The 13,079-nt window shown below is 39.6% G+C and overlaps 2 protein-coding genes across 5 annotated transcripts in view; one reads left to right on the forward strand and one right to left on the reverse strand.

The window, feature by feature from the left end:
• Positions 1–10,369, forward strand: part of LOC150087250 (uncharacterized) — a 29,235-nt gene extending 18,866 nt beyond the window's left edge. The window contains exon 2 of the mRNA XM_090372421.1: positions 10,358–10,369. Within this exon, the coding sequence (XP_090228547.1) occupies positions 10,358–10,369 (12 nt within the window). The remainder of the gene's footprint in view (positions 1–10,357) is intronic.
• Positions 1–13,079, reverse strand: part of Cpes (Ceramide phosphoethanolamine synthase) — a 126,587-nt gene that overhangs the window by 84,266 nt on the left and 29,242 nt on the right. The window lies entirely within an intron of this gene.

Raw genomic sequence — 13,079 nt, forward strand, 5'->3', positions numbered from 1 at the left:
CAAGCGATTTTCTTCCACAGGAGTGCCGTTGAGAGGATGTTTTCTGTTCGTTGCACCATTCTCGATACACCCTTGAAACTGTAGTGCGTGAAAAGTTCAGAAGAACTGCCGTTTCGTTTTAGAGATGCTTTGTCCAGCACGTCTTGCACCTACTACCATGCCACGTCTGAAGTCCGTTAGATCACTCCTTTTTCCCATTCTTGCTACAGTTTGTACGCTTAACTGATACTAGAAAAGTTGTTCTGCTGCATTTATATCCATAATATCAGTTAAGGTTGTTTTTATATCCACCTTATAGTATCAGTTAAGCACCACTTCGAAGTAGAGCCTCATGTGAGTTAGCGGTGAAGGCTGTCTGTGCCATCTTGTTATAGTAATTGTTTTCACTTAACAATATGAAGTTTTGTCTTTTTTGAATTTGTGCCGACAGCTAAGCCCATGAGATGTCAGTATATCGTGCCTCTAAATTTCATGTATCGTGTGGTCAGTTTTTCTGTTTTGCAGAATGAAAAATAGTTTATCGGGCGTATCAAAAACAACGCAACTCTCGTCCAAAACCAATTAATTGCCACGGGCATTTTCTGCACGGTTTGGAAGGACAGCAATACAGAAATTCAAGTTCCTGGCTGCTAAATACGGTCGATCTGCCAACCCGCACTAGACCAGCATGGCAGATTATAGTGCATTTCCCTCAACCTAAATTGTTGAGGAGGCTTCCATCCTGCAGTGGATCAATAATGGCTGCAGCTTACCTTTACCTTTTTACCGGCTAAGAACAGCTGTTTATGAAGTCAACTGGAGTGATAGGTTCATCGCCTGCATACAGTTTCTCCGCTTATTCTTCTGTTTGGTTATTAAACCATCTGTTTAACAGTTTTTATATGATAACCACACGCAGTAATTTGTTATCAAAGACAGGTGCTGCTGTCTTTGGTTACAACAGGATTTTCCTGTTGTAACCAAAGACAAAAATCCTGTTTTAACAATTACCTATTATAAATAAATAGAATTAAACTTTATTATAAATTAATAGAATGAAATGAATAGAATAGATATAAAGAGGCTCCTAAACGTTAGTTCAATTCCGCCATGGTTCTCTGTGAGCGTAAGAACATGATTAAATAATATTGGCCTACGTTGTTTTGTGATCCGCTTTTAATACTTGATAGCTAGGATACATGACCGTTTAGAATATATCTTCTTCATCTGCATTGCCTTATTCAATTAAAAAATTACAAATTTAACTGCATTTATAATAAAAGCAGTTGTATTTCTGTAAAATACCCCTGGCCGTGAAGGGTCAAATTAATAAATACTATTCCTGTTATGTGTACGAGGTGCGACAATGAAGTTCCCGAACTGGTGCAATAAAAAAGAACAAAGTGAAGCAGCTCAAAAATATTTTATTTTATTCAACATAATCACCACCCGATTGAATGTCCTCATTACGCCGTTCTATAAGTTCCTGAAAAGAGTTTGCGAAGGCTTCCAAAGAGATTAGTTTGGCAGTTACTTTCTTCATGTCCTCAACATCCTGAAGTCTTTTTTAAGGCAGTTTTCATCTTAAGAGGAAGAAGGCCGCTAGTACTAGGGTGTATGGTTGACCTGTGCAATACTATGTTTCGTCAGAATTGTGTTCAAAACAAGTGTGTAATGGGCGAGAACATTGCCGTGCAACGAGAGCCAGCTGCCTTCCACTCGAAATTGCAGCCTCATCCGAGAAATGCACTTCGGTAGTCTTTGAAGCACCTGTGTACAGGTGCTTCAGTCGTCTTGATCCTTAACTTCTGTAGAAGAAACTTTCTGGGCCTTGGTGACTATTTTCAAGTCCATTGAATGCTCTGATGTGGGGGTAACAAAAATTCGTACCCTGACCTACATAAAACAGTAGGAAGATGCCGTTTTTAATATACACCGATGAGCCAAAACATTATGACCAGCGAGTCGTTATGCAAATCGATGCAGGTGAACTACGGCACGTGCGCTGGTCGGTACACAGTATAAAAAAAACACCCGATACTGATCTCCGTTAATCAGTGTTACTCTTATTCTTCAGATGGAAAAGGCAGCGGATTTAAGCGAGTTTGACAAAGGCCAAATAGGCGCCTCCGTAGCCAGGTGGGAAGGAGCAGGAGTGCGTAGCACACACTTCTTGATTAGACCGGGGCTCGAGCCCGTCACCACCAAATACGGAGGATGCGGAAAGGTCAGGGAATGACCACTGCATATCCCGGAGCAATATGGCCTTAGTTGCCAATGCTCCTAAAAACCAAATGACAAACAAACAAAGGCCAAACTGTAATGGCCAGACGATTGTAATGGTCAGAGCATATCCGAAACGGCACGGCTGGTCGGATGCTCACGGTCAGCCATGGTTAGTACTACCGAAAGTGGTCCGAGGAGAGAAAACCCACGGTGTTGGACGACCACGGCATCATCGATGCTACAGGTGAGCGAAGGCTCTCCAGGATGGTACGTGGCAACAGAAGGGCGACTGTGGCGCAACTCGCCGGTAATTGGAATGCTGGTGACGGGAGAATGTGTCGCAACACACTGCTGGAAATGGGACTGCCTAGTTGAAATCAGCTCCGAGTGTCCGTGCTATCCACGGTTCACCGGCGACAGCACCTACATGAGGTAGGAGGTATATTGAAGGTCTAGCGGCTCCTCGGATTTTTCCCATCTCCCCGAATGTTCTATGTATCGGTGACAGTACCCTGTCAAAGCCAGTGATTTTGAAGTGTGTGGGTCATGAGTAGTGTTATATGTTGTGCCCATTGTTTATCCGACTTATTGGCCGCCAGGCCCCTAATGGAACCCGACGTTGCCCATACCTCGCCACGTGGAGGCTAGCCTGGTGTTACCATTGAGTCAATTGTACTCTGGCAGGTCCTGCCACTTACTTTCCTGGGATTTTAGTGGCTAGGACCTAAAATAAAATTGGAACGACCGCGGTTGATTTTAGTTCACTTACATTAAAGCGCTAATATGGGGTTTGACGCTGAAGGCCTGTTTCTGAAGTGCCTAAAAGGTTGGGCAAAATTTTTTTGGTGTATTTTAAATTTGGACGTGTAGGGCTATACACTATGCAAGAGAAAGTGCTGGGAGGGGAGAGTGAAGGCTGGGGGGGTGAAATATGAAGGAGAGGGTCGATAGGGTAGGTGACCCCCAATTATTCAGTGAGGCATGCCCATGCCCCACCAGAGGGAAGGAATGGTGTGGCAGGGAAGAGAGGAGACAGCAAGCTGTCACCTCCCTCCCCTGCCGGGTGTGGGAGTAAAAGAATTGCACTGCACAAGAGAGTGCAGAGCTTTGAGCCAATATGGCTCCGTCAAGGCAGCAACTTGGAGTTTCTCCATCTTCGTCGGTCTTCTCTGTCATCGGTAGCCTTTAGTATCCAGATTTGTCCTCAGCTATGAACACTGGTCAGGTCCGTTGTTAGTCTGTTAGCAATGGCTGTGGTTCTCTTCATCATGGGAAGATCCGCATCTCCATGGGGTTATTCTTGCGATCGCTGGTTGTAGATGATTAGTAGTGAGCAGGTTCCTGAAGGAGGTTCTCCTTGAGTCCTCTCCACGCGTGTCTGTGTCTCTTTTTATTTATTTATTTATTTTATTTTTTATTTATTATTTTTTTTTATCTTCTTCTGTAGATGGCTATCAGTGTTTTACGCCTACCAAATAGTTTTTGGGCATATTCCTTTAGCTCCCTGTATTCCTCTAGTGAGTCCAATAGATGTGATTCCAAGTTCTTGGGGAGGTAGTGTATTGCAGTGATCAGTCTGCACCTGAAGTCCTCATAATGACAGCACCTACAATGGGCACACGAGCATCGAAACTGGACCTTGAGCGATTGGAAGAAGGTCGTCGTAAGTTGTCCGATGAATCACGTTTCCTGTTGCATCATGTGGACGGCCGGGTACGTGTGCGTCGTTTACCTGGGGAAGTGATGGCGCCTGAATGCACCGTGGTACGAAAACAAGTCGGTGGTGGCTGTCATGCTTTGGGCGATGTTCTGCTGGTATACCCCCAGGTCCAGTAATCCATGTGCCGGGCACTCTGACGTCTATACTTACCTAAACATCATTGCTGACCAGGTACACCCTTTAATGTCAACGGTCTTCCCCTCTGGTGGTGCCGTCTTTCAGCAGGATAATGCACCATGCCACATAGCCCGGATTATTCGAGACTGGTTCGCGGAACATGAGGAAGACATCCAGGTATTGCCTTGGCCTCCAAATTCCCCAGACATCAATCCCATCGAGCATCTGTGGTTTGTGTTGGAACAGCAACTCCGATCTGCGGAGTCTCAACCACGGACCTTACAGCAGTTAAAGGATCTGCTGGTTACGTGTTGGTACCAGATACCACAAGACGCAATTAGAAATCTTGTAGCATCCATGCTTCGCGGGGTACGAGCTGTTTTGGCTGCATGTGGAGGACCAACATCATATTAGGCAGGTGGTCATAATGTTTTGGCTCATCGGTGTAAGTTGTCTACATCTTTGATATTGTTATCACTGATTGGGGAAAAACTAGAACTATCTGATCTTCTTATATTGAGGACACAATCGAGGAGCTAAAAAAAAAAAAAAAACACGCAATTGCATCATTGAGATGATTTGAACTCAGCTTTTTCTGCGCGGAGTCAGATGACAGATTATAACCATTGTGCTACACGCAAAAGCGAGGACGCGGATTAGCAATGTAGCATCAGAAGTAGGAGTTGCACATTTCAACTGTATGGAAATTTCTTCATGTTTGTTTGTTATTTGGTTTTTAGGAGCATTAGCAACTAAGGCCATATTGCTCCGGGGATATGCGGTGGTCATTCCCCGACCTTTCCGTATCCTCCGTATTTGGTGGTCACCGGCTCGAACCCCGGTCTAATCAAGAAGCGTATGATACGCACTGCTGCTCCTGCCCACAAGGAATAGCCAGCACATGACGTCTAATGCAGTCCTTCAGATATGCAAGAGTCTGACATCCTTCCCTCTACACCTGGTTCTTCAAAAACCCCCACAACCAGAAGTCGCATGGGGTGAGGTCCGGTGATCGGGGTGGCCAAAATGTCTAGAAACAACTGCTGATGACCCGTTCGTCTGTAAAGTGTTGCCTTAGCAATCTTTGGACACAATGGTGGATGTGGGGTGGCGCATCATCTTGCATGAATATGGTATCCTGCAGGCACCCACGTTGTTGCAGCTCTGGTATTGCGAAGTTTACCAACATTTCATAATATCGCTGTCCAGTGACAGAACAGGTGCGGAGTCCAGTGGGTGTTACCTGTTCAAAAAAATATGGCCCAATCATGAATGTGGCCGTAAATCCACACCACACTTTTGGAGAATGCAACGGGACCTCTTGGATAACTCGGGGGTTTTCTGCTGCCCAAATGCAACAATTGTGCGTATTCACTTGTCTATTTAAGCAGAAGTGGGCTTCATCATTCCAAAGGATGTTCCATGGTCAAGTGATATCCACTTGTCATTCGCGCCAGAAACTAAAGTACATATGTGAAATGAATATCTGCATCAACATGCTTTAGCTGCTGTAGCATGTGCGTCTTGTAAGTATAGTCCGCAACACTTGACGCATTACTATAGCCTTACAGCGGAATACGACATATCCACTTCACGAGAAACAGCTTGCACACTTGCGCTACCACATCTCCATGTGGTAGCGCAAGTGTGCCAGCCTTTCTGACGCCAGAATTCTGATAGCTGCATTGTTGCTGTTCTGATAGTACATCTTCACTAATAGCGCCTTTTCTTGCAACGTTGTTGGCATTGCTGCTGTAGTGCAGGCAAACATCCGCTGTTTGATTTTGAAGAGACTGCTTTGCTTTTATACAGTACAGTAGAACTGAGTAGTGGAAATAACTTACGATTATGGAAATCGTAACTAAGATAGTTACGCGCCGTACAGTGTCAAATTTTGTAATTCATTTTTTTCCCCCAATAAATGGCGAGCGCATTTCTTTATTGTACCTGTTCAAATTTCTCTTCAGTACGAACCTTAGAACTTGCTCCAGAGCCCTCTACATAGGAATACTTTAATTTTAACAACTCTGTACTTCAATAATATATAGTATACAATAACTTAATAGTTAAATGTGTTGATTCTTGTAGGTGTCGAACTGTACCCGAGTAGATACTCAGGTACCTTTGTCGAGCCCCAAAACTAGATGTCGACTTGTTTTTGGGTAGTTTTGGGAATCGGGAAGTTAGAAAATATACTTACTCGTATACAAGTCGAGTTTAGAAAATGTAATTGAAGAGCATAGCCGACGCTGCTCGATTATTTCGCCATAACGGAATGGATGAAATGTGCAAAACTGTTTGATAATAAAAGAATTAAATATATATTTTCCAATATTTAATAAAAAAAATCAGAACAGACTTTTATGACTTACCGTAATATTGAATGATTAAGCAACTGGTTTTATGAAAACGATTAAAACTGGTTTCTCTTTATTACCAGTACTGTATAAATTATCAATTGCACTTCCAATTAAAACAAAATCACTTTAATATCAAATTCCAACTACTGGTTGATAGTTGATCCGATAACAAATATAGGTGCTATAATAATTGAGAAATGCAAGACGGTCAACTTGGATTTGTTCTACAAAATATTAGTAGCGACTAGATATGCAATAATGCACCGCACTCACTCTATAAATAACTGAGAAACAAGAATTTTTCCCGGTAATATTGAAAAATTATTTTAAGTTATTAACATAAATTTTTCTCCATATTTTGAAACCTGACATGACCCGAATGTAATGCAACCCCTTACTTTTTGATTTTGAAAACGTCAAATTTTTCGACTTGCGCTTCTACAGTAAATTACGTCAACCAGGTAAAAGATTTAAAAAAAAAAAAAAAAAGTCCGTTCATATTTCATTTAAAAAGTACTTCATACAAATTACACGATCCTCAAAACCAACTGCGCCTTTCGGGGGGGGGGGGAGAAGTCCCACACTTCAGAAACCACCTGTCAAAAGAAAAAACAAACTGTTTCTGAGTTAACAGTTACGTATATTGTAGGTGGAGTACTGGTTATTACGTTTACTGCCATGCGCTAGCAATGCAGTGGATGCGCAGAAATAAAATTTCTCTTGGTTCGCGGGGAAAAAAAAAAAAGTTATTTTCTGCTTTTTTTGTTTTGTTATAAATCGTGAATTATTACTATTTGCTAATGAGCCTGAAATGTAACGCACTGCGTATTTGAACTCGTTGGATACTTTCCCTCATTTAGCTACAAATCTCGCCGAATTTTTATATTAAAGTTTCCAGTAGCTTTAATTTTTAATGTGTTAATTATATTATATATTTTTTTTCTTGGTTTAATCCCTAATATTTAGAAATTGTACAGATGTTATTTCAATTTCTATAAAGGTTCTTCCAACTTGTTCTCATTTCATTTTATACTCCAGGACGGCTACCTAGGATCAGATAGGTTTACAAGATCTTTCTTGTAAACCTTGAAAACAAGAACATTGTATTAAATTACGGTATTATAATTTCTGATGGATAGGTACCTACGTGAAGAGGGAGCCAAATGGATGGTTTATATATATTTATTTTTGGCTGGCGTAGCAAAAGCCTTATTTAGCAGATACGTGAAGTTGAACCACGGTAAACTCAAAGGCTTGTACCACTATACCACTGATCATTTGATACCTATACTCGTTGTATTATAACTGTACTATCGCCGGTAAAAATAGTTTTAATTTGCATATTGCTTCTTTTTACATGTAGCCGAGCTCGATTCTATTTAAGATTTCTTAAATAGAATAGTTCTGTTAAGATTTCTTAATAGAACAATAGAATTCGATTATTCTGTTAAGAAAGCAGATTCTTTTCATTTTATCCAATAGAGAATTATACAGCATTTTACTAAGGGTAATCAGGAGACAATCACGCTCCCTCCCCGCGGAGTTACCTCCTTTTTAAAATTTTTTTTCTACCATTCGTCTTTGACTTGCTCTTGTATTATTTCTTCTAGAACAATCCTTTAATTTCTTTAGTTTAATCCGCTATCTCCCTGCCGCGTTTCGTGTTTTCAAGGGATATCCCTTCATCTTGATGTCGGTTTGGTTGGGGAGCTGATTTGGTGGAGAGTAGATACGGCCTACCATCTTCCGAGGTATATATATATATACCAGGAAGCAGCAATTTTATAACTTCGAAGAAATTGCTGTTTCTTAGTGTTTCCAACACAAATATAATCCAGCTCTACTCACAGGACTGGTTTGGCAGTACAGTATATTTCTTCTGCATAGAGTATACATACGATACTGAGGGCAACTTTGGCGCCGCGCAGACTAAAGTTATAAACATAGATACACGAGTCATTGCGTCTGTATGATCTACAAGCATGTATTGGCTTCTCTGAGAGGGAGGACTCACTCCGTTTTTTTTTTGTTTTTTTTCTCTCTTTTCTTTTGCGTTAGCATCCATTCTCTTAATTCCGTCAATTCAGTACCATCGCTCAATAAATAGTTCAAATCCATTATAGATCAGTTTTGTGACTGCGTTTAGTAAAACTTAATATTCTGCCTTATATAAATTTATTGAAATCCAGATATGTAAATATTCCGGAAAAGTTCATCTCATTTGGATATTTCTTCTTTCAATTAGGGTATTAAAAAAGTGAATCGAACGAAATCCTTAAGGGTGTAATTCAATAGTAAATTCAGTTTCAAAAAAAAAAAAAAAAAAAAAACCGTGAAAATACTAATAATATGCTACTAATAGTATTTTGTGGCATATAGAATTCAATATGTATAAAATTTCTTCTTGTATAGAATTCAATATGTATAAAATTTCTTCTTGTAGAGATCATCCTGAATTAGTACAATTGAATTAGTCATTACAAAAATCTAAGTCGCGTTCCTAAATTTCACAGGAATCGATTAACAATAGATCGAGATATACATAAAAAAAAGTAATTGCATTTCATTGAAGACAATTTATCAATCATTTTTCGCTTTACGTCAACACGACTGTTCGCTTAGTTGTTTTACAGTAATCGATTTTCCATAGTGTAAAGACGGGAGGCACATACGACTAGTAACCTGTCTGAGTTACAGATCCTTCTCTAGGAGAAGGACGTCATTAACCCTCTTTACTAGGCGATAGTTAGACCGTATTTGGCGATTGCAAAGCGATGCACATATGAAAAACGGCTTAGGGCTATACTATACGAGCGCTCGAAGCGCGGCTTCACCTTCCAACGCTCAGTTTTACAGGAAGCAGAGGGTAAAGGCATGCAAACTAGACGAGCACTTCGAACGCCGCGTAGGACGACGTAAACTGGCGTAAAACGCTTGCCAACGCCTTCGCATAGTCTGAGGAGACATTCTCCTCGTGCATGGGATGGTTGGCCTTAATTGGTTTGTTTATTATACTCTGGGGAAGACGATGGTTGACACGGAGTTCATTTGTGAGGTGGAAAGGCCTCCCTTGTACAACACTACAAGACTACTCTAGCAAAGAAATAAAGGCAAAGTGTTGTATTGAAATCGGAAAAGAAATGTTTCCCAATTGGGATGAACTGTGTAATGATGAGAAGAATCAAAACGCTCAATTCTTAACCTTATATTTATTGTAAATGTTACTTCTATATTTTAGTACTGTTTCTTTAGTTAACGAAATAAAGTTTGTTCACTAGCAGAGAATTTATTGGTAGATTTTGGGTTATCTGTGTACGAAATCACGAATGTTCATAATTTAAGTCTATAAAGAACCTTATTATTATTAAATAAGATGAAAACAGTAATAGGAAAGCTGCTAAAGAATATCCACTGCAACAGTACAACTAATGTCGGCATTAACAAATGAGAATCGCGTGCGGTCTCTTGTCTTCCAAAACGAATTTTGAAAACCTTTCGTTTTAAACAACTTCGGTGTCTTTTTTGAAAAGTATTGTGGAAGCAATGCAAAGCACGCAGTAAGCCACAGAGCACAGAGCCGTTGCCAGCCTGATACAGGAAAATAAATAAATAAATAAATAAATAAATAATAAAAAAAAAAAAAAAAAAAAAAAAATATATATATATATATATATATATATATACACATACATACACACACTGTATAATAATAATAAAATAATGCACGAACTGTTTCTTGGCATAAAAATCATGACCGAAAGAATTGCAACGGATTGTTTTTGAAAAACGAAAAGATCGTCCTTCGTATCTTCAAGGTGTATTGCATCTACTAATACAAAATCGAGGAAATTCATCCATTGGAAGCCACACTGGAAACGGAAAAAAAACTGATGTAAATCTGATAACAATGCAATGTGCATTTGATTTTAAAAAGTTTTATTGTAATTGTTTTTAGGGACAATATTAGTACAGCACCTTTTCTGGATGTATATTTGATCTAACGAAATTTCAAGAAAATATTTCTATTGATAGCTGCGTTACAAATTTCGAAAACTAGCGTCTTCTCATGAATATTCATAAAATCAAACATTAATCCTTAATTGCACGAAAAGTACTCCGTTACAGTGTGGGTAGCGGAGAATATTTTCTGCTTCAAAAGGATGGAAAGTGCTTGTCAATATTCCATCTGGAAATAATGTCAAGTGGTCGGAAAGTTAGTGTAGGTAGCAGAGAATGTTTTCTGCTTCAAAAGGATGGAAAGTGCTTGTCAATATTCCATCTGGAAATAATGTCAAGTGGTCGGAAGACAGTAACAACAGTTGTTTTATTCTGAGCAGTTCCGTGCGGTAAAATCAAACAGGAAGTGATCCCTTATGTTACCGAAAGTAATCCTGTAAGACACCGAGTCTTAGAAATACCTTAATCTCTGAATAACAATAGCGGGTAGAAATAAAATAATTTTACAAACAAAGAAAACATTTCAGAAATATTTCAATTAGTGGGAGTTGGCCTGTCGGTATAGCACAAAGCATAGATGCAAACATCGATATTAATGTATTGATTTCCGCATCACGGTATCAAATTTAGCGTTTTTTCCACATTAACATTAGAAGTTCAAAACTATCCACATTCTGTAAAATAAAATAAACTTCTCGGGAGACTTCTGTGTTTCAAGCATAATATAAAACTGTCATGTTTTTAACCTATTTGAGTTTTCTGGATGAAGCCACCATCGTCGTTTTCTCTTTCTACTCGCAATCAACACTATAAATAAATGCATCCAACTTCAACAACATCCATCTTGAAACTGGGAATAGAAAAAGTCAGTCGCTGGTGATATCCACTGAAATATTAGAAGCGCCCAGTCTAGTTTGAAACGATCTGACGTTAGGAGCGCTACGTGTAGTTAGCTGTTTGGGAGGCGTTCACGACGCTGGCTTACGCTCGCGCTTCAAGCGCTTGTCTAGTATAGCCCTTAGAAAGTGTGGACTGCCAAAGCTTGACAACCAGACATCTAAGGTGAGATCTAATTAGGTGCATGAAGCACTGAGGAGATCGAGTAAAATAAATGAGGAAGGTTTGACCATCGTAAGCGAGACACAAACCAGGACACAAATATAAAACCTCGGGGAATAACAGAAGATAGGACCTCATGACGTTCGCCTATTGGCAGCAGGTTGTTGAACATTGGAATAAAAAAAAGGTCAAGCGCAGCCATTATCAACCCTGCAGGATGGAAGCGTCCTCAACAATTCATGCTGAGGGAAATGGACCATAATCTACCACGCTGGTCCAATGCGGGTTGGCAGATCGACCGTATTCAGCAGTCAGGGGCTTGAACCCCGGTCTACTCAAGCAACGTGTGCTCCCGCTCCTGACCACTCGGCTACGGAGGACTGCCCCTCAACGAGGTGCAGGCAGTGAATCCGGCTATGTTTAAAGGCAGAATTGAATGATTATTGGAAATAGTATGAATGTTCTACAGTATTTAATTTTTTATTGGCTGATGCAGAAAAAAAAAAAAAAACTTGATTCCTTGATCATTTGACCTTACTATTATTAAATTTATAAAATTTAATATTAACAATTGAAATTAATTATGAAAATATGTAATTAAGCATGAAAATAATTTGACAAATGAACACTTTAGGGTTCCACACATCGGTGTTTTTAAAATAAAATTTTTCACGCCCACTGTTGATGTTTCATATACTGTGGTATTTATTTCAGCCTTTAGGTTATATCTTTGAATTCATTAAATGTTCGTGGTTTTGAATGACATATTCGCGCCTTGTGATAGTCACAAGAAGGTCAGATGCTGTAAAATCTGGGGACGTGAAGACCAGCTAGTCTCCATAGTGTGAAATTAATCCGTTGGGAAACATTTCTTTGAACACGTTGAATTTGGCTTGTTGTATGGGAGGTGGCGCCATGTTGTTTAAACTACAACTCTAGTAGATTAAACTCTTCCAATTGTTTGAAAATTTTCGATCATGTGCGGTATGATATCTTTCTCCATTCACTCTTATCGTCACACCTTATCATCTTTGAAGAACCGCCTGAATTAATCCGCTTTGCATAATTCCACGCCACGTAGTCAGACGTTCGGGGTACAGTTTTCTGTTGCATATTTTGTGGATATTCCATGGGCCACCTCAGAAATTGTTTGTTCATGAAATCATTTAAATAAAAATACACTCCGCCGTTCATTATCAATTTACTATGAAATATTGGTGTAGATACACCATATTATAGTATATAGTTACAGTATTAATTATAATATTATAGTATTATCAATTTACAAATGTGGCATTGTGATCTGGGCAAGCTACACTTTGTAGGGACAGCTCTTTGAGTCTTTATTCATAATTCGCCCCAGAGCGGTTTCAGCGATAGCCGTTCTGATGTACGTCTTCTGACCGAGTTTTGCAGATAGCTCAAAATTCTTAGGAAGATGGATTTGTAGACCATCTTCCTTTTCGTTTCCTGTTATGTTCTATTTCCTCGAAATCTTGCCATATACCAACAGATAACGTGTTCATGAGCAATGTCTACACCATTTTCTCTTTGAGCGACGACAGTAGAGTGCTGTAGTTGTTTTTAAAACGCATTTCGACAATTTGAGAAGACTGTTGGATTGTCCACCTATCGTGATTGAAGAGTGGAAAATTAAAATT

Source organism: Mastigoproctus giganteus, chromosome 4, assembly GCF_048544385.1.
Source record: "Mastigoproctus giganteus isolate SK-2022 chromosome 4, ASM4854438v1, whole genome shotgun sequence".
NCBI lineage: Eukaryota > Metazoa > Arthropoda > Arachnida > Uropygi > Thelyphonidae > Mastigoproctus > Mastigoproctus giganteus.